The sequence below is a fragment of the Protopterus annectens genome, chromosome 14.part0, assembly GCF_019279795.1.
Source record: "Protopterus annectens isolate FY-2018-M chromosome 14.part0, PAN1.0, whole genome shotgun sequence".
Taxonomy (NCBI): Eukaryota; Metazoa; Chordata; order Ceratodontiformes; family Protopteridae; genus Protopterus; species Protopterus annectens.
In genome coordinates, this window is record NC_056748.1 from 955809088 (window position 1) to 955831482 (window position 22395).

Here is a 22395-nt window from a genome sequence, read left to right on the forward strand (position 1 = left end):
ACAGAATATTTTCCAGTAGAGGAATGTTATCCCCTGGTGGAATGTAGATGGCTGCTACTGTGACAGTAGCGTGGTCATTCAATTTAAGGTTGGCTGTCAGTAATTCTGCAGGTACAAAGGTTGGAGCTGGTTTAGAAGAGTTAGAGAGCATAATGTAGTTGGAGTAGAGAATGGCAATGCCACCCCCTTTTTTATTTTGGCAATCTAGAAGAAGTATATTATATCCTGGTGGGAGAATGTCCTTGTCTAGGTGCTGAGGTTTTAGCCAAGTTTCTGTTAGGGAGATGATGGTTTGATATCCAGGCATGGAATTGTCTGACTTTATTGAGAATACTTTGAGTATTCATTGAGTAAAAGGAAACGTTTGTTTGGAAAGGATGTGTTGCCTAGGTTGGGAGGGGTTGTGATACTGGTGGTAGGGTTAGGAATAGGTCCGGGATTAGGGTATATGTCACCTGAGAGAAGCAGGACTTCAGAGAAGTGATAGAGTTTGTATTTAAGTAGGTAGTCAGTAAGGTGCTTTGTTTTGCTTTTAGATTATAGTGGATGGGAGGGGGATAATGGAGGTAGGAGAAGAATAGAAAGGATTAATATAGTCATGATTGTGAGGAAATATGATTAGATGGAGTGGTAAGTGGGAGAGGGACTCAGAAGGAAAACTTACTGGGTGGTCAAGTATATAAGAGGAATAATGGTACTTTGTCCAGAAGGGGAAGTAGAAGATTTGTGAGTAGTAAGAAGGAGTTGTAAGAGAATGAATAGTTATGTAAGGTGTGGGAGGGGGGAAAGTTGCCAGGAGTGTTATGGTAGACAGGAAGGGGTGTGGCCTAAAGGGTGGGAGGATCAGACGGATAGCTATAAAGGAAATTATATGCTGCTTCAAATGAATTTGAAGTCTATTCCAGAGAAGAGTTAACCCACTGAATCATAGACCTGCCCCTACCAACATGTAGATCCTTATACCGGTTAATTCTAATGATATTGTTTTCTGAATGTGCAGCAGATTCATCAGGCCTGGATCAGGGAATGCCTTATAGGTTAGGCATAAATTGCCCCTCAGTAGTGTGTAGAAAACAGAGAACAGGGACTGGGTATTGAGGTGGTCCGCATAAGACATGTTATTTACAATCTGAATTCTTTTAGTGGGGAACCTTTGTCCCTTCTTCAGCTGTTGAAAATGCTCAGGTACATGCCGAAGGGTGTACTGTACTCGATTATTAGTATAATCAGGGCTGAGTATAATGGGAGTATGAACTTCTTAGATCTGCATGCCATGCCCTTACTTCTAAGCTGTGCCATGCAGAACACTTTTCTCACCACTGTGGACACTGCTGTTTTCTATTACTTCCTGAATAGCTTTGCACAGAATGTGCTCTTCCATACATATTCTGCGCTTCTATCTGCTCCTAGAAGACAGCAGCCTTCATGTGTGAAGCATGCTTAGTATTGGGGAAAACACATATGACTATCTCCTGACATACTGGTTTATAATGTTACTGCATGTCATTTTGCACATGACATAACACTATACATTTCAGTGTGAAGCAGTGCTTTTCTCTATTAGTAACCTCTTTAAACAGGCAATCCTGACTAAGCCGGTTAACAGAAATAATAATATATTTTTCCTGGATTTTGGCCAACATCTCAAGCCTGTCTTTAATTAAAAGTTTGCAGGTTCTGTTATTACCTGTAGCCAGTGTTGAAATGCTGGGAAAACCAGATCCACTATCCTCATCTTCACTAGTCCAGCTGTTACACTTTTTTATGTCTCCTCTTTTCTTATCATTGCCACACTCTGCAATAATGTCTCCATCTTCATAAAGCTGCTCTGTTATCTGCAATGGTTCACTTTGAAAGAAAAAAGAAAGGAACATTTAAGAGACAAACAGATTTAAAATATAACAATAACATTGTATTTCCCTGCTTACCATGAAATTGCAATAATTTACCATGATACAAAATAGGCAAGGAAGGAATTATTTTCTTTGTGTACATAACTGCTTGACTCACGTATACTAATACACAGGATTTAGTTCTTAAAACAAACAAAATAATAAACACATGTTCAGCATGATTTCATACAGAAACTAATGTTGCCAGTTTGCTATGTCTCTAGTAAATCCTAACTGCACTTTATAATAATGGTCTTTCGGCTTTTCCTGGTTAGGGGTCGCCACAGTGGAACTCCGGTCCGCTAATGATTGGCAGTGGGTTTTTTTGGTGCTGAGTTGCCAGCCCAACACCCAACCTTCAAAGAAGGCACACCCATTCACGCACGCACCTACCTGCATGCCTTTCAAATGTCACTCGACCATGGGGAGGACATGGTGACTCCACACAGAAGGCGCTCCAGCTAAGAATCGAACGGGAGAACCTCTTGCTGTGTGGCGACAATGCTAACTACTGCATCACTGAATCCTAACTGCACTTTACAGCAAAAATTTCCAAAGTTGCGAAGTCTGAAACTAAGACAAAGGGCATACAGAAAAAAAGAGTAGATTTAAAATTAAGTAAAGCAATACATTTGCAGTTGTACACCTGTACACAAGACTATATTACAATTAGATCAGTGTTTAAATAACAGAAACAATCTATTTTGCAGGTTGAGGGGTGAACAACTAAAATTATAAAAAAAAACGAAAGATTTATTTATTTTTGAGACTTCCTCATGAATGAAAACAGCCTCCATGGCTTTGCACAATTAAGCAACTTAATCAAGAAGTACTGACCTTATTTACTTAGCACATTCTATAAAAGTTCTTAGTCTTTATGTAACTTAACCAATTTGATTCCTTTCAGGGTCTGTTCTACATAGCCCCTCCAGAAACCAAGCTGTAGGTCACATTCCATAGCTGGAGCCCTCAGCTAGGCCTTCATTCTGGCTCTGCACAAACACTTCACCTGATCTTCCTTTGGACCACATGCAGCATAGTCCACACATGGAACAACCAACTCCAGGAAACACAAATCTTCAGTCAGTGTCACTGTTGAAACCCATCATGATAAGGAATAAACGTCCTGATTTCTTGATTTCAAGCTACAGCATTTTACAGAGCACTGATGGGCAATTAGTTTTCCATTATCCTACCTAATGGAATCAATTATGTCACCAATTACTGTGAGAATCATAAAGATGTAAGTCACGATAAAAAATGCAGAAATGAAATGGCTAAAAGCAGAAAATATAATTGAATACCAGGTTAGTGCTTTCACATCAACGATGCTTCTTCAGACAATATAAAACTGCTTACTACATCCTTCTATATATATGTGAATTCAATTCATCAATTAAGCAATAATGTAATACAATCAAGATCTTAAAAGTCAGCTCACATCTCTTGCCATAAATAAATATATATATATATATATATATATATATATATATATATATATATATATATATATATATATATATATATATATACACACACATACATATGGACTGAGGAACTGATGTATAATGTCCTAAAATACATATACTCAAACAATTAATGCACAAATAAAAAACTATACAATTTATATATATATATATATATATATATATATATATATATATATATATATATATATATGATATAAAATAATTTTAAAGGTCTAGCTTTAAAATAAGGCTTAATAGATGGCCTATCATTGAGGCCAAGGAATCTATCTGCTTCCAGTTCTAATATCCACTTTAATTCACGCTCTGTCAGGTTTTTCAGATCCCCTAGTCTTAAGCTTGGTCTTAAACATTTTATCACTCTAAAACTAAATCTATGTGTATAATTAAACATGGCTGAGTGTTTAGCAAGTGCACTCCTTTCTACATCTTGATTTCTCATTGCTGCTAGATGTGAGCTGACTTTAAGATCTTGATTGTATTACATTATTGTTTAATTGATGAAATGAATTCACATATATAAAGGATGTAGTAAGCAGTTTTTATATGGTCTGAAGAAGCATCGTTGATGTGAAAGGGCTAACTTGGTATTAAATAATATTTTCTGATTTTAGCCACCTCGTTTCTGCATTTTTTATTTTATTTACTTGTATATTGTTGTGCAGTTGAGGTCCACAGTAGCATTGTTGCTAGTTGGAATATTTATTTGTGTTTTTGCGGTAGCACTGTGGATAATGGCAGAAAGCAGATACAGTGTACATTTTCCATATAAAGGATGCACCCCAGATATAACTCCCTCCATTGCCAAGCAAACAATCATTGGTTTTACTGAAAAGGTTGGAGTTATAATGCCCAGGGATATAAAACTGTACTGACATCTTCATGTTTACTCAGACAATGCAATGAGGCATCATATGTCACTAAGTTAAAGTGTCTGATAAGGGGTAGCACATTAGAGAACAGAAGTTCCACATCAAGCATTCCCTTTTGATGGCAGAATACTCTTTTTAGCATTACTTAACTTTTGACTAATATAGCACACAGAGTGCTCCTTACCATGAGTTTTGTGGGAAAATACTCATCTCAAACCTTCTTCTGATGCATCCATAAACAAATTAAATTCTTTGGTACAATCAGGAGTCACTAACATTGATTTGGAACATAACAGTATTTTCAATTCAATAAGTTCTCTATACGCCTCAACAGAACATTGCAATTTTGACAGGAGTTTTTGTTTTGTCAGGTCTGTCAAATCATTGACAGTAGCTGCAAAATTAGGTACACATTTTCTATAGTATAAGATAGTCTAACAAGAGCCCTTATCCTGTTTTTACTGGAAAAAACAGGACAGTTTCTACATGCCTTTTCTTTTTGTAGTTGTGGTTTTGACACACACAACCTAAACTGTATTCAAATTATTTGGCATCTACCTTTCCCAGTTTATTTTTTTAGTATTATAAATCAAACCTGATTGTTTTATAGATTTTAATAGAGTTTGCCCTTTTGGCTATTGAGATTCCAAGCTTACTGAATGAATGACTATGTTATTGTAATTTGCAACCTCATATCATTAGTGGGACTTCAGAATTTTATCCTTCAGTCTCTGAAAGGTAGCTGAGGCTCCATGCTGTCCACATGGTAGCACTATGTTATAAAGGATGTATTTCCTTTAGAAAAAGGGAAAAAAAGTATCTACCAATAATAGTTGTCCAGTCCAGTGTTAACTATCCTGCTATTCCTAGGTTCTCTATGAGCTCTTCAGTTCTGAGCAAGGGATAGTTATCAAACTTTTGAAATGGTAATCAGTTCTGGAAAGTTGTTACGGAATCTTATACTTCTATACCATGTTTAGCAACTAGCTCTAATAGGGTTCTCCATTCAATCTGCGACTAGTCTATTACTAATTTGAACATCCATTGAACTTCTTTTACTAATTGTTTATCTGACTTTGTTATTCTGTGTGGGTTTTAGACTAACTTTCACTGCAGGTGTGATCTCTCTGTTGTAATTCTATCAGTTTAGTTCTCCTGGACATTTCTAGAAACATTCTTTTATTAGGTTTTGTACTTTTTGCAGAGATTCCTCTACCTATATTTCAAGTAAAGATTTACTGGTCTCTCCTCTATGCATTTTAGCTTGCAAGTTAACCACAGACCTTTCTAGTTCTTTCCATTATTTTAGTACATTATAGTTGTTTAACTTCACAGTTCACTGCATTTAACCTTTCAATCACCTCAAAGGGGGTTTTGCCAATTACCTAGAAATTTGCCCTCTGTGGAGGGTCCAGTGCTAACAAATGATCTTCTTGGTTAAATTCTCTAACCTTGGCATTCAAATTATAGATTCAGTGGTGCATCTCTTCCGCTTTCTGCATGCTTTCCCCTCACTATGGACATGGTCAGCTTTTAGTCAACCCTGCAAACTCATGAAATGTCTATTATGCTTTTAAATGGTGCCTTCTCTTCTTTCCATGTCTTTGAGATGACTTTCATACAACCATTCAGATAGGAAACATGATCAAGATTGCAGCACCTCCTCATCATAAACACATGGCTAACAACTGGTCACAGGTCTTACCATCTGCACCATCGGTTATTTTTTTTTTAATACAATCTGATTTATTGAAACTCTTTACAAAACCATCAGTTTGTAGATGGTGCCTGACACTTTTAACTGGTTAATCTTAAAGCACTGGCGCAACTGATCCAATATCCTTAACATGAAGGTTGTGCCTTGACCTGCAGCTTTCTCTTCAGGGATACCCTCTCTAGGGGATGACAGTACAAATTCTCTGGCAATAGACTTAACATTAGCCTTACATAATCATACAGCTTCTGGAAATTTTGTAGCACAGTCCACTATAGAATTTCCATAACAGATTTTTGAAATTTACTGACTCAAATCTAAAATTAGCAGTAGTTTTCTAAGATTCTGGACAAGAAGTACAGACTTTTTTTTTATTTCTTTCACTGGCGAATAAAATCTGGCTAGCACTCTTTTCTTAGTACTGCCCATCAGCAGGTGACCACCTAATGCAAGACTATGGGCGAACTTCAGTTATAGTGTTGTATAAGAATGCCTTCTTTAATAATATATCTATCTACACATACACACACACACACACACACACACACACACACACACACACACACACACACACATATTTTTTTTTTTGCTCAGAGCAGTTTATCAATGCATTCCTAAGTCAGCATTAATGCATCTCCAGAATGTTTTTAATTTTCATTCTGTCACCAGTAAATGTGTTAGTCTACAAAGAATCTCCAGTTCTTCCTCTAAAAACTATTCATGCTTCTCTAATGAATATGCACAATTGATATTTATGGTATGTATAGTTCTTCACCAGGTGTTAATTTTCTTTTCACATTTTAATTAAGTAACATCCATTACAAAATCAAAGGTGCTTTGTACAAAGATTTTTTGAATATGCATTACATGAGATTGTGGTCTGCCTCCATATAAACATCCCTACCTTACACATATTCGTGTAATTTCTCACATCTACGCGCTGTTAAATACAGTTCCCTTTCAATTGCAGCATTTGTCTTTTATGCATCTATAAATGTTCTTCACTTATAGAAAATGGTTTATTCTCTTGTAGGATCAAAGTTCCTATATTGTTCAAACATTTATTTAAAACAAATTAGCTTAGTCAAATCAGAGTATTTCAACATTAGTGCATCTGTAAATACTTTCTGGAACATTTCAAATTCTTTTGTAGCTCTATTCTTAGACTATAGCTTGCTCTAGCAGATTTCTTACAGGCACATTAGGCATGAACCCTATACAACAGTGGAATATTCCCAGAAACCACTGCAATTCTAGCTTGTCCTCTGGCTCCAGCACTTATGCAAATAAATTAGAGTAATGTTCCTAGAAACTTCTGTAATGTCAGACTGTCCCTTGGCTTCAGCATTTGTGCAAGTAAACTAACTCTTCTCTATTAGTCTTCAGTCTCTCTGATGTTAGCATATGTTTGTATTACAAACTTGTTACTCAAATTTTACATTTGCTGTTATTTAGGTTGACGTTACACTGTCGTAATCTATTCAGTACCTGGATCAGCCTCTTATTATGCTGTTCTTGAGTCTAACTTCAAAAGAACAAGGCCATCAATTTTGTTTACCACATCAATACCTTCAAAAGTTTGAACAGCAGCTCCTCAGAAAACTTGTGGCACTGATGAAATGCAAAATGGTTGGAACTTGTATCTCCCTAATGACGTATCAAATACATGCGACAACAGTAGCTACCATAAAGGGAAGAGTCACCTACAATCTCTCAGAGTCATTTGTTACAGGGCTACTCTGCAACTCAAAAATGTGGATGGGATACCAGGCAGATAATGAGAAATAAACATGTTGCAGTATGTGTGCATATGCAGTTCTGCATCTACAACTTTGTAAACTGGGAACTGAATTCCCAGCAGCAGTGTGAAAGTCAACTAGTGGCTATCCACTAGTTCTATATGATGTGTCATTGTAACACCTGTACCATGCTATCTTTGGCTTGTCACTGGACTACTGAGTATATATGTGCGAGATGATGTAGCACAATCCTTTTTCTCTGTGGTCTGATGCATTACATGACAATGAAGTATTGTGGGCCTTCTATAGCTGCGCTATGTGCTGCAGTCCTTAACTGTTATGTTGTCACTGTCCCTTAGGTACAACAAAGCTTATTACTATGCACCTCTTTTTGCTACGCATGCAATTTTACCGGGTAGTGCTAGCTTTAGACATGTCCCATTGTACATCTTTCATACCTTACGCATCACATTATCTACATTCATTCCACACACTTTGTCTGCCTGCCTTTCATTTGCTGCTTATGGCTCCTTCTGCTCCATGTTAGCTCAGCCTGCTGACAATTTGTTCTCTCATTTGCAGAGTAGTCAGGTTCAGTGGATATCATGGGTAGGTGACTGAACTGTGGGGTGCGGTTCCATTGCTATCCTTACTTTTTTGTTAGAACTGCAGTAAGGAGAATGATAAAACAAACCTTGACAAGGTATGCATCCAACAAACATAATGCACAGGAAAAGAAAAAAAAGAGAAATTAATAATCACTACAGTTTCCACACATGAACACTAAATATAGTATCTCCAATGAATGCCAAAAGCTAAATAATAATAATCTCTAACTTAAATCTTTTACATATTGTTGAATTACTGCTTGCATTTCCCCATTTTTTTCACAAACCAATAACAGGTATGATACTGCTAGCAATAAGTTATCTACTATCATTGATTCTTCCAATGGTCATATATTTATCAATTTACAAAACAAATTATTTTTTTCAGTTTACAATTTAACCCAAAGAAAAACCTATGTCCTTCTTATATAACCAATTTACCAATACTGTCAATCCCCTGAATGACAAAGCTGATTTTATACTTATGAATTCCACATTCCTGCCTGTCCTCTACATCATTCTTCTTTTGCATATTAACCAGGGTAGATATCTATTCTCAAAATGACTAACATTCATACCCCTAAGGAACCAAATGTAACCCCTATCCAGTGTGAAGAGATTTACTTGGTACTGTCTGAGTTAGCTAGTGTGATGAGAAAACTAACCCGGCTTACTAAACTGGTCAGCCAATTGCAGGTGATGGCGAGAGAAGGTTTCAAAAGTTCAGCCCCTATGATGTCAGTTCTGAATGGTGGACAGCAAGGACAGTGTTCAAATATGGAAGAAGGTGCCATTGGAATTTGTAAAAGGAAAAACTTCAAAGACCAATGCACATTAGGTTCAAGCAAGGCACCCTTTATTACTTGCAGCAAGGAGACAAAGCATGTAGATACAGGATTTGTCTGGCTTTCTGCTGATCGGTATGTTATTCTTATACAGTTCTCTTCATGTCACACAGAAAATGTTACCAATCTATTGCTGACATAGTTAGACACAGCTTTCTGTATGTTCTACAGAAAATGTTACCAGACTTAATGCTGACATGGTCAGATTATTTGCTGTCTTTGCAAAAACATTTTGAGAAAAACAATCTGGCCTTGGGCTTATTTTATCCCACCTTGACTTTTCAATTCTTCAGTTGTACAGTTCTAATACATGTGTTATATTTTGTCTAGATTCAAGGTACATTTCTAGCTTTGGTACAAGTAATGATGACTACGGTTTATACTTTCAAGCATCTATTGTTTTCTTTATCAAAGCTTCTAGCAGCTGCACATTTTCTCATGGCATAAGCATAAATGAAATGTATCTTTGTTAAGTTTCTAATAACTGTGCAGATTCATGCAGTGTGAACAGAATAAATTATTAAACCTTTTAAATCTTGAATGCACTAAGCATGCATATTACTATTATATATTTCTAACATTCCCCCCTTTTAATACTTTTATTCTACTTTCAAGATCAGCATAAACAGTTTTTTCTTCCCCTAACCTCTTCCTGCTCAGGATTTGCAGTTAAGAGAGTCATTCAATTTAAGCTCATGAAAGCATTTTCAGTTTTTTAGTAATTCTTCAAGTTCAGCATCTTGGTATAAGGTTTCTGAAACTGACATGTCTACAAAATTTTTAATCAGTCTTTTTATGCAGGGGATGCAGCAGCACATACATACCACCAGTAGGATTATCCCTACACAGATGGCAATCAGAATGTTCATCAGGATGCTGCCCCAACCCCCAAACCATTTCTGGAAAAAGTCTGTCAATGGATTTGGTCCTGGTTTGGTCATGGCTGACACCTGCTGAATTACCTCAAGATGGTTGTCTATCTCGTATTTATGGCCAGGAATATACTAAGCACTCCTCCTGGATTAAAGCGCACGGACCTCCTCTCGCTGCTAGGGTGACGTCAAGAGCCATGCAATTTTGAAGCACCACTGTTCTTATGGCAGTCAGTTCATCAGTCACCAATTCTAGGGCAGAAAAGGTTGCATTGCTCATTATTTCGAGAAGCTTAGACAATTTTCTCAGTTCCCAGATTGATTTTGTTGCTCCATATGCTGGCAGTACACCTGCCCACGATATAACAGTATCACTCAAGTCCATGTGTGACAGTCCATTACTCCCCAGGCCTACGTCATGATGGTTTATCCAGCATGCATTGATTTGCCCCACTGGATTGACAGGCTTCTTGATTTCTCGAACATTCCGAATTTTCCCTTGAGGTAAAACTGCTGTGTGTCGTATGGCCGGAACCAGGTACCCCAAAAAACAACTGCCGGACCAATTCTTGGGTAGACATTTATATGCTTTTATACCGCATATAAAGTAGCAATCTTCTACTTTAGTAGTAACTTTACTATACCCTTGCTCTGCATGAAACATTTTTTTGTCGATTATAGACAGTTGTCTATAGAGGTCAGCATTATGTTTTACTTTTTCAATTGTCCTATGCATCAGTTCAACAAATGAATCATAGCTCTTGTTGCAATAGGATCTGACGTTATCAGGTTTAGTGTAGCATCTATAGGGAACAGTCACATTGCAATTGCTCCAACCTACCTTGACTATATCATTCTTATAAAAACACACAGTTCCCTTCTGTCGAATAGACAAGTGCAATGCTACTTTATCTTGTGATGTGACATCTGATGTATCATGAATTAAATTTTCCCAGGTCTTGCTAGCACCTAGGGGAACTGAAGTTAAAGGTAACCCCCCACATGCTGTTGGCAAAGCTGTGCAAATCCAGCAATTCGAAACATTGAAGGTTTCAGCATACACATTTTTGATTGCCTGGTAAGTGTTAAAGTTCGGGTGCCACTCTGCACGCTTATTCAGTTCAATTTGTGTGGCTGAGAAAAGAAATGGCCACAACAAAAAGATTATTGTTACTAGTACAGTCAACAGGATGGTTGTGTAATACTTTTGTGGAAACGGTTGTTCTACATTTCTGCTTTCTCTGGTTCTCCCAAGTAGGTGTATTTGGATCTTACTGGATTGCATCATCTCTCTTTGGACATGTGCTCTTACTCTCTGCCCTAATAGGACCTTCGGCACTGATGGTTTCTTCACTGGGGTTGAGACGGATCAGTCCTATTGATCTGACCCCCCTTTGTAGCCAGACTTTGTGCTGAGGGCCCCGATGGAGAGGTAAGATTTTTGTCCAACTCAAAGTTCTTTACTAGCTTGCAGTGTGTCAGGTGTATCCACGAAGCTCGTTCTGCTATCTTGACTGCAGTGGGTGTCGAAAGAAGCACCTGGTAGGGACCTTCCTACCTTGGCGATGCCCAGTTCTTTCGCTTCACGGTTTTAATCCACACCCAGTCTCCTGGCGTCACTGCCACTTCTGATGTTTCTGTCTGTTTTCTATCTGAAACAGAATTTGACTGCAACAGAGGTTTAGAATTCAACAACTTTTTCATATATTCAGCTAGTGTGAAATCAGCTTCCTGGTCTGATGACATGAGAAGTTTCCACTGGGGTGTATAATAAGCCCTTCCACATAGTTTTTCAAAAGGAGTCAATCCTTTTGTTGTAGGGACAGTTCTCATGCTCAACTGTGCCAGGGGTAAACAGTACAACCAAGTTTTTCCTGTCTCAGCTATTAATTTTCTCAATTTGCTTTTTAGTATACCATTATGCCTTTCAACTAGCCCTGCAGATTGCGGATGGTATGCACAATGATTTTTTTAAAAATACCAAAGTACTTACTCAACTGCTGTATGGTTTGATTTACAAAGTGTGTACCATTGTCGCTGTAGATTCTTTCCGGAATACCAAATCTAGGAATTATTTCCTTGACAAGTACTTTTGCCACTGTAGCTGCATCTGGATTTTTGGTTGGAAAGGCTTCCACCCACCTGGAAAACATATCTATAATGACAAGACAATACTTCTTATTTTCACATTTGTTCAATTCTATGAAATCCATACAGATAGTATGAAACGGATATGGTGGTGTGGGGAAACTCCCTTGCTTGGGCTTTATCGCCCCCTGTGCATGATGTTTATTACAAATCTGACACATCAAACAAAATTTTTTAGAGTAGTTTGTAAATCCGTACGTTGTGAACACCTGGTTCACCAGCTGTACCATCCCCCCCTGTTGAGACATGTCACTGCCCATGGCTCAACAATGCTGCATAGCGAAACAAATTAGAGGGTAATATCGGTTTTCCTTCTTTAGAGATGTACAGCCCCTTTTCGAGGATTGCTCCTCGTTTTACCCATCGTTGTTTTTCAGCTTGCGTAGTAAGTGTCTGCATTGTTTTTAACATGTCTAGATCTAAAGTTTCAGAGGGTTGTAATTCCTCATCTAAAAGAAATACTTCTGAAGCTGCTTGTTTTGCAGCTGTATCAGCTCTTGCATTACCTTTTGAAATCCTATCTTGTTGCTTGGTGTGAGCTGTGCATTTACAAATGGCTACTTTCTGAGGTAACTGAATAGATTCTAAAAGATCTAAAATAAACTGTGCATGATTTATAGGTTTGCCAGTAGATGTTATCATTCCCTGGTTTTTCCACTGTTGTGCAAACACATGTACAGTGGAAAACGCATACTGGCTATCAGTAAAAATGTTTATACATTTACCCTTTGCTAAGGTACATGCCCTGTCAGGGCAATCAATTCTGCTGCCTGTGCAGATAAATTGTGTGGTAAAGATTTTGCTTCTACAATCTCAGTATGAGAGACTACTGCATATCCTACTAGGTTCTGTCCTGCAGGACCCCTTTTGCACAAACCATCCACGTAGTATGTCACCTCGGCATCATCCAAGGGGACATCCATGAGATCTTTTCTAGGTAGTGTCTTTTGCTCAATTACCTGCAGGCAGCTGTGCGGTGTGCCATCTGCAGGGGTTGGGAGCAGAGTAGAAGGGTTTAAAGTCATGCATCATTCAATTGTCATATGAGGTTGACTCAACAGTATAGTCATGCAGGAAAGATGCCTAGCAGGGGAAAGATATGCCACCTTTTCTTGTAGTAAAATAATCGCGACTGCATGGGGTACTCTCAAAGTGAGAGGGTGGAACAAGACTACTGAGGCTGAAGCCTGTTCTGCTATTGCAGCTGCAACCACTGCTTGTACATAGTGGGGTAAGGACTATGCCACTGGGTCTAGTTGTGATGAACAGTAAGCAATGGGGCGTTGCTTATCCCCATGCTGTTGTGTTAACACTGATGCCATGTAACCCAAGTTACAATCTACAGTTTGGAAAAAAACGTTTACGACAGTTTGGCAATCCCAGAACTAATGAGGACGCAATTAATTGCTTTAGCTTACAAAAGGCAGATTCTGCCTCTGGTGTCCATTGTAACAAATCCTGTGCTGCCATAGGTGTCTTATATATAAGGTCAGTTAGAGGTGCAGATTCCAAGGCATAGTTTGGAATCCAGCTTCGGCAAAAATTAGTTGTACCCAGGAAGGACATCATTTCCTTCTTGGTAGTGGGTTTTGGTGCTTGCAAAATTGCTACTTTTCTGTCCTCATCTAAATTTCTACCTTCCTTGGATATTACATATCCTAGGTATTTGACTTGTTTTTTCCAAAGCTGCAGTTTGCCTTTGTTTACCTTATGTCCCTCAGTGGCTAAAAATCGTAAAAGTGCTATGGTATCTTCTCTATAATCCTGCTGGGTGGGGGCCGCCAGCAAGATGTCATCAACATAAAGTAAAATCTGACTGCCTTTTGGTGGGTTGAATCCCGCCAAGTTGCTTGCCATTTCTTGTGAGAATATCATTGGGCTTTCGCAATATCCCTGTGGTAGTCACGTATATGTATACCTTTTTCCCTGAAATGTAAATGCAAACCAATACTGGCTATTAGGGTGTATCGGTATCGAAAAGAACGCATTGCTGATGTCTACCACAGAAAAATACTTTTGTTGGGGTTTTAAGTCATTCAACAGGGTGTGTGGTTCTGGCACCGTGGATGCCCTTGGTATTACCGCATCATTTACGGCTTGTAAATCCTGGACCATACGCCATTCTCCGTTGGCCTTTTTGACTTTAAATAAGAGTGTGTTACATGGTGAATCGGGAGATTCTACTAGTATCCCTCCTTTAAGTAATGCTGCTATAATAGGTTTTATCTCTGCCTCTGCATCTTTTCTTAAGGGATACTGTCTTTTTTGTGGTCTAAATGCTGACTTTGGCGTGATAGTAACTGGTCCAGCTGTACGAATGAGCCCTACATCTGATTTCCCTGTTGACCAGAGAGTTTCTGGTACGTCTCGTAAGGCGTTTTCTTCCTCCTTTAATAGGAGTGTCCATCAGCTGTCCTCGCTAGACTGCAAGTGCACAGCTGGGTTGGTCTGAGTCATCCAATTCAATTTCTGTACTTGTACTCCCTTGTCCTGACAGTTCTAGTTCTGTCTGTTTTTCCCATCTCGTGACTTTCTCTCCTAGGTCTGCCCATTCTATGTTTCTGTTTTTGGTTAAGCTAACATGTGGTAATCGATTAAATTTATAAAGTGCAAAGAACTCCTGGGGCAATGAACAGCTGGCTACACTGTTCCCTTCTGTGTCCCAGTACAGGATACGCAATATTAATCTGTTTGCATGATTCTTAAATAATTCTCGCTCATATTCCTTGTCAGGTCCTGGTGTGTTACAATAATACAGGGTACAGTGCAACAGGTGTTGCTTGTCAATGTCAAGGGAGGGGAACTTGCTGATGGCTACGTTCATTAATTCTTTGGTCACAGTCCCTGGACCAGTCGTAACCAAGTCCTGGTTGTACCAATAAAACATTTCTCCCTCCAATTGCACTACAAAGGTGTTAGTCTGTCACTGTGCTTCCATACCCTGCATGGTTGGGACTACTGCTATACCAAATAGCTGCATGAGATCTCTGCCCAAGAGATTTACTGGGCATTTTGCAGAAACTACAATTTTGCTTCTCTGTGTCAATCCTGAAACTGGATCAGTTATTGCAATGTTACGGGAGAGAGGCTCCCGATACAGCTGTCCATTAGCTGCTTTGACCAGTATGTAATCAGGTGACTCTGTTTTCTGGTAGTTTGGTGGGGTGTATCAGGGTTCGTGATGCCCCTGAGTCACACAAAAATTTGACTTCCCTCCCTTCTACCAAGAGTGTAACTTCTGGTTTCGTGTCTGCTAAATAGAGCTCCAAGCTCAATAAAGCTAGGTCTAATATTTCATTTTCTTCATTGTCACTAACTTCCTGCACTTCCTCTACTCCCTCTGTCACATTCTTATTTGTCCTTTCTTTGTTAGCCCCTTCTAGTGATTCTTGACTACCATATAGTCAGTCCTCACCCTCCTTGTCTTCAGTTGTTGCCTTCTTGTTTTTCTTGCAATCCCTTGCCAAATGTACCTTTTTACCGCATTTAAAGCATTCTCCCCTTTTCTTTTGCCCTTCAAAGTCCTCTGATCGCTGATCAGATTGCTTGTTTCCCTGAGCGTTTTTCTTGCCCTTTTTCCCAGACTGTACTACATAAACTTCTGCTCCGTCTTCTACAGAAAATACTTGAGCTTTCATTTTCTTTTTGCTATTAAAATGCCTTTCGGCATGCCTAGCATATTCAAGTAATGATTGTAACCTGCTTGTACGATGGTCTACCATATGTTTCGTAATAAAACTGCTTATAGGCGTGCTACTGCCTTTTAAAAATGCATTCTTTAATTGTTGTTCATATGGGGAATCTTGTGTTTGATCTTCAGGAACCTGCATTCCCAGTGGTTATTAAAACATTCTAACAATCTGGCATAGTACTGGTCAATTGTTTCACCTTCTTGTTGGATGCATTGATTAATGCAAGCCCAGTCTGCCCTAGGTTTCCATTTCTCAGAGATGTGGTCTGTAAGACCTTTTACTCTAGTGTCTAATTCTGTGCTGCTATGTGGGAGGGGTCTTTGTGCAGCGACATGGGGATTCCAGTTGCCACTAATCATGTACCAATCTGGCCCCACAATTTGTCTAACTATTTTTTCTGTTTCTTCTCCATTTAGGTTATAACTTAACCTCATTCCTTGTAAGTCTTCTGAGAATTTTCTAGAATTAACTTTTGGATGGGGAATTCCCTCAGTGGCTTTCCGGATATCTTCTGGAGTCCAAGGTCTATACACTAAAATAGTTGGGTCCTGATTTTATTGACCTGCCTGAGGGTTGGGTACTTCTATAAGTGGGCATATTTCTTCTTCTTCACCTATAGATCGTGAATTCTTAACTATTTGTCATAACTCAATACCTTCTTCTGAGTTACCTGCCTTTGTTCGGGACCTGGTCTCGATGGGATCTCTAATTTTAGCCAATTTTAGTTTCACAACATCTCTATCTTCAATGACCACAGGATATAGTGGGGGTGGACTAACATGTTCACTTGCTTCATATTCTGGTAAGGGAGGCAGAGGTGCTGATGCTATTACTAAGTTATTATCCTCCTTATCTAAAAACATAGTTTTTTGAATCTTTGTTTTTTTGTTCCCTATGGTTTACTTCCTCCAGCCACCTGTGTGCCTGAGGAATTCTTAATTGTCGTTGCTTTTTTACCCGACCTTTGGAATCATTTTTGAGCTGTTTGATAAGTTTGATAAGCGAGGATTTTTCTAACTTTCCGTCTAATTCGTATTTATTAACCCATTTTGAATAATATCTAATACTGTTGGCGTGCTGCGACTGCATATATTTTGCATCTTTCGTTAACGGTGGGTTTTGCAATTATTACCCATTTTATTTCACCTTTTGATCGTTACACAACTTTTCTAATTTTAACGTGTACCACAGATTTTGTTATAGTCTCTTCAGAATGACTGTCTACTTATTCTGTTTCTCCTGATCTATGACAAGACAGTAATCTTTTTTGTCTCTGACTTGTAAGAAAAATACAAACTGACAAAAACAATACACAACTAGTCCTTGATCTAAAACAGAAAACAGAAAAAAGTAGATTCACATTACCTGAGCCTATGTGATTGATCACCTGATTCGCGGAGACCCGTCCTTCAGTCACAGATCAGAAAGTGGCTGGCCTCTTTTGAACGCCAATTCAGTTGGAGGATTTTCCATGTAAGAAGAACCGATTTGGTTTCTTCCCCGTACGGTTTCAACCACCTGGCCTTCTGATCCGAGGTGAAGAGAGGGTTCCGGTCCGAAGGACCAATCTGTAAAAGGAAAAACTCCAAACACCAATGCACGTTAGGTTCAAGCAAGGCACCCTTTATTACTTGCAGCAAGGAGGCAAAGCATGTAGATACAGGATTTGTCTGGCTTTCTGGTGATCAGTATGTTATTCTTATACAGTTCTCTTCATGTCACACAAAAAATGTTACCAATCTATTGCTGACGTAGTTAGACACAGCTTTCTGTATGTTCTACAGAAAATGTTACCAGACTTAATGCTGACATGGTCAGATTATTTGCTGTCTTTGCAAAAACATTTTGAGAAAAACAACCTGGCCTTGGGCTTATTTTAGCCCACCTTGACTTTTCAATTCTTCAACTGTACAGTTGTAATACATGTGTTACATTTTGTCTAGATTCAAGGTACATTTCTAGCTTTGGTACAAGTAATGCTGACTACGGTTTATACTTTCAAGCATCTATTGTTTTCTTTATCAAAGCTTCTAGCAGCTGCACATTTTCTCATGGCATAAGCAGAAATGAAATGTCTCTTTGTTAAGTTTCTAATAACTGTGCAGATTCATGCAGTGTGAACAGAATAAATGTATTAACCCTTTTAAATCTTGAATGCACTAAGCATGCATATTACTATTATATATTTCTAACAGAATTATTTCAGATTTTTGCCCTGGAACTAATGAGGATCAAGTTGTTTGTAGCACCCAGTACATAGCAGACAGCATCAAGGTTTTCCAATCTAAAGGCACTGTTCCTAAAAGAACCTATACTACTGTTGTAGCCTTGCTGACAGCTTCTGGGTCACATAATAATTTAGTCAATGCTGTTAATGTACCTGCTGGATATAGAAGGGGAAATGAGCAGCCAAGTAATGTGGCTTCTAATGAACAATGTAATTCATTTAGGAGACAGGGTTTTCAGAATATTTTGGATAAAGAATTTGACTTTGACATTGGTGTTAACCAGGTGGGTGTTAATGCAAATTATGAGCAAAATACTGGACATTCATTAAAGGACTTAATTGTTAAAATGGAGAAAAAACTTTTTAAGGTGAAGTCATTAGAGACTACTTCTTCTTTCGGCTTTTTCCCAGTTAGGGGTCACCACAGCAGATCACCTGTCTGCTCAGGATTGGCAGTGAAGTTTTTACGGTGTCGAGTTGCCAGCCCGGCGCCCAACCTTCCCACAGAAGGCACACACATGCACGCACTCATAGGGCCAATTTAGAGAATCCAATCCACCTACTGCATGTCTTTGGGATGTGGGAGGAAACCGGTGCACCCGGAGCAAACCCACGCGACCACAGGGAGGACATGCAGACTCTGCACAGAAGGCACCCCAGCCAAGGATCGAACCAGAGAACCTCTTGCTGTGAGGTGGCAACACTAACCACTGCACCACCATGGCCACCCTGAAGTCATTACAGACTGACTATAAATATTTAAGCCAATGCATTCAAATGAAAATAGACCCACATGGGCTAAGAGTTTATAAATTCCCTTTTGGTTTAAAGTATGATGATAAAATGTGCAATGAATTTACTGAGATGTTCAACAGACATGGTTTGGAATTATTGGAGAAAATTATTCAGTTTAATGAGGTTAATATTGTACCTTTGCTTCATGAGGTAGATAAATTAGATAAGGTTATTAAAAACGATTTAATCTTTGACCAATGGGAAGGGTATTATTGTAAATCTGGCAAATGTAGAAAAGAAATGTAATAGTGCATTTAAGAAAAAAAACAAAATAAAATCAGAAAGGAATTATACACAATATAGTAAAAAATAGGCATACCCAATTAGGGGTAATATAAGTAGAAAAGTTTATGAGTCCAATGGTAATTCTGCCCCAAAGGAAGGAGATCCAGGTTCTAGTAAGAATCAAGGGATAGTGTTAAATAACTGTTCAGAATATAAAACACAGGATACTCATTATGTCTGGCCGGTGGGGGGGCATTTGTTAAGGAAACAACAATATTGGGAATCCCAACAACAAAATTCAAAGAATTATTCAGGGAACTGGAAGGAAGGGGAAAGGAGGAGGAGTACATATTAGATAGTAACAGAATTGTGTGGACAAAAAATGGTTTTAATATTTTCAATTACACTAGCCGAAATATTACTGGTGAACATTTTTCTTTGTTTCAAAAGGGACTGAAATTTGTGCCTTGTATGAATTTTGATACAGTAGACACCCTAGCAGAGGCGGTATTTTTTGAATAAAAATAAAATAGTTTTAAAAATGACGGAGACGAGAATATCAGAAAGAAGAGTACATTTAATCCACAGCTATACCTGACTTTAAATCCTTGTGAAAGGATAGTATCTGAAGACATTTATAAATTACTGACTTCTAAGAAAAATAAAAAATGGGCCCATTATTCCAATCTTAGTAGAAGGGAGAGTCAGTTATTTGAGAATTTAAGGACTGATAAAACAATTAGAATTATGAAACCATATAAAGGTGGGGGGAAAGTACTATTTGATTCCTCTAATTATTCTAATATTATGAATTTGATTTTAAATAATTCTAACACATATACACCTGTGATTAAGAATGAAGTATTAATAGCTTACAAAAGAAATGATTTATTCTTACAAGAATTTTTAATTGATTAGAGAATCAATTGGGAAAGCATACAAAGTTGTAAAAGTGGAGAAGGCTATTATGCCCACCATTTTTGGTATCCCTAATGTCCATAAAATGCTTTAAATCTGTCATTCAGACCTATAGTAGTAGCAGGGGGAGCTAAAACTAAGCCCCCCTTGGGTTGTGTATTGATCATTGGTTATAAACAGTTTACCAAGTTGTTCCCAATTTGGTTAAGGACTCCTGGGACTTTTTAGGAAGACTCAAACAGGATTTGCGGAGAAGAGAATTAATCTTTTTTAACAACTGATGTTATAGATTTATTTCCATCTAGTCCTAAAAAAGAAGAGCTTGAACATTATACAAAAGTACAAGGCATTGGACTAGGTTACCTACTGACAAAGTTAATTTGATTTCAGAACTAATGACACTGGTATTGGAAAAGAATTATATCTTCTTTGAGGGTGAATATTTTAGGCAAACCCAGAGGGTGGCAATGGGGGCATTTTGTGCCCCCATATATGCAAATCTGGTTTTATTGGATTTGGAGACTACTAAGATTTTTAGTTCTGAATATTTTAGTTAGGTTCAGTTGTATGTAAGATTTTTGGATGACATTTTTATTTTGTAGAATGGGTCTGAGCAAGATACTTTTAAATTTGCAGAATTTCTTAATATGTCTTCTAGTTTTTTGTTAAATTTACTCTTAAATATTCTTTTAATCAAATTAATTATTTGGATACTTTAATTAGGCATAGTGATAGGGGGTTTAAAATTCCTAGTTTATAGGAGACCTACCTTCAGCATCTGGATTTTTAAAGCAGTCACCCTATGAGTAAAAAAAGATGTATAGTAAAAGGCCAATGTATCCAGGTCACTATGATCACCTCAGATGCATTGGACCTTAAAAGTGACATGGATAAGGTAGTGGATATGTTCTTGGTTAAAGGGTATGCTGCATATTTTATTAATCCCATTAGGGACTATGTTATGTCCCAATGGGGATTAAAATATAAACCATTTTTGGGTATGGTCATTGAGAGAGAGGATACTATAGTATTGGAAAATAAATTTGAAAGAGCCCTTGTTGTCCAATACAGTTCCCAAGCAAAAAAAAAAAAAAAAAAGGAAATTGTTAGAAAGAATTGGAATATTTTAAGGACTTATCCTCAGGTTTAAAATTTATTGGGGGTTGAGCTTATTTTTGTGTACAAGACTGGTAGGAATTTAAAGAACTGATTCAAACAAGGATTATATTATTCTAAGCAGGATTATATTATTCTAGCCTATGCAGCAGAGACCTCCAAAGCAGACACCCAAGCAACCGCTACCCCAAAACAAAACATGTGCAACACATATCTCACAAAGCCAGTGTGCCGAACAGTCACAGCCCTTAAGACTAAACAACACACCTGATACACTTGTAATAGGTGACTCTATCATCAGGCACACTGACGTCCCGCTCACCAGGCTGAACAAGGAGAGGGTCACGGTGAGCAGCCTGTCGGGCGCTAGGATCTGCCACATAACACAAGCACTCAGGTCACTCCAAGGCAAGTACAAATATGACTCAGTCATTGTCCATGCTAGTGTGAATGACCTGAGACGTACCTCCCTGGACTACATGAAAAGAGACATAAAGGAGCTCTCTGAGCATGTAGCCCAGGCCGGTATGACCCTGACCTTGAGTAGCATCTTACCCTCACCAAGAATGATGCCACAATATGAAGACAAGATGATCAATTTCAACAACTGGCTTAAGTACTGGTGTCATTCAAAGGGGATCCAATGCCTGTCAGCTTGGGATGATATGCTCGACAAGCCACGATGCTTCGCTAGGGACAGCTTGCACCTGTCACCCCTGGGCTTTTGGATATTGGCAAAGGCTCTTGCTACCCCATAGTGCCTTTTTTAGGCAAGGCTCAAAAGACAAACCCACCTCCATAGGTATCACAAGGGATAAGAAACTAAGAGTAATGCTACTCAACGCCAGAAGTCTAAACCTCAAGATGCACGCACTCGAAACTCTCCTTAGCATGGAGAACATCAATATCTGTGCAGTAACAGAAACCTGGTTCAGGGCTCCCAAGAGCAACCCAGCACTATCAGGTTATACCTCATACCATGCTTTTCAGCCCCAAAACTTGGATCGAACCACAAAAGGAGGGGGAGTATCGATATTCATCAAAGATACCCACACGTCCAGGTTGGTGGCAAAGCAAGAAGCATCAGAGACTATCCATGTGCAACTAACAGTGGGTAAAACTGCCTTCCAGTTTATAGCCTGCTACAGACCACCCTCCCAAACCAAGGAACCCCACTCGGCCTTCCTGAGAACACTGGAAAATATGAAGGTCTCTCCAAACACCATTATATTGGGTGACTTCAAC

At 38.5% G+C, this 22395-nt stretch overlaps 1 protein-coding gene across 1 annotated transcript in view; it reads right to left on the minus strand.

The window, feature by feature from the left end:
- The window catches only part of LOC122789363 (tyrosine-protein phosphatase non-receptor type 13-like), a 2815362-nt gene that overhangs the window by 487861 nt on the left and 2305106 nt on the right, over positions 1 to 22395 (minus strand). The window contains exon 38 of the mRNA XM_044056752.1: positions 1688 to 1848. Within this exon, the coding sequence (XP_043912687.1) occupies positions 1688 to 1848 (161 nt within the window). The remainder of the gene's footprint in view (positions 1 to 1687; positions 1849 to 22395) is intronic.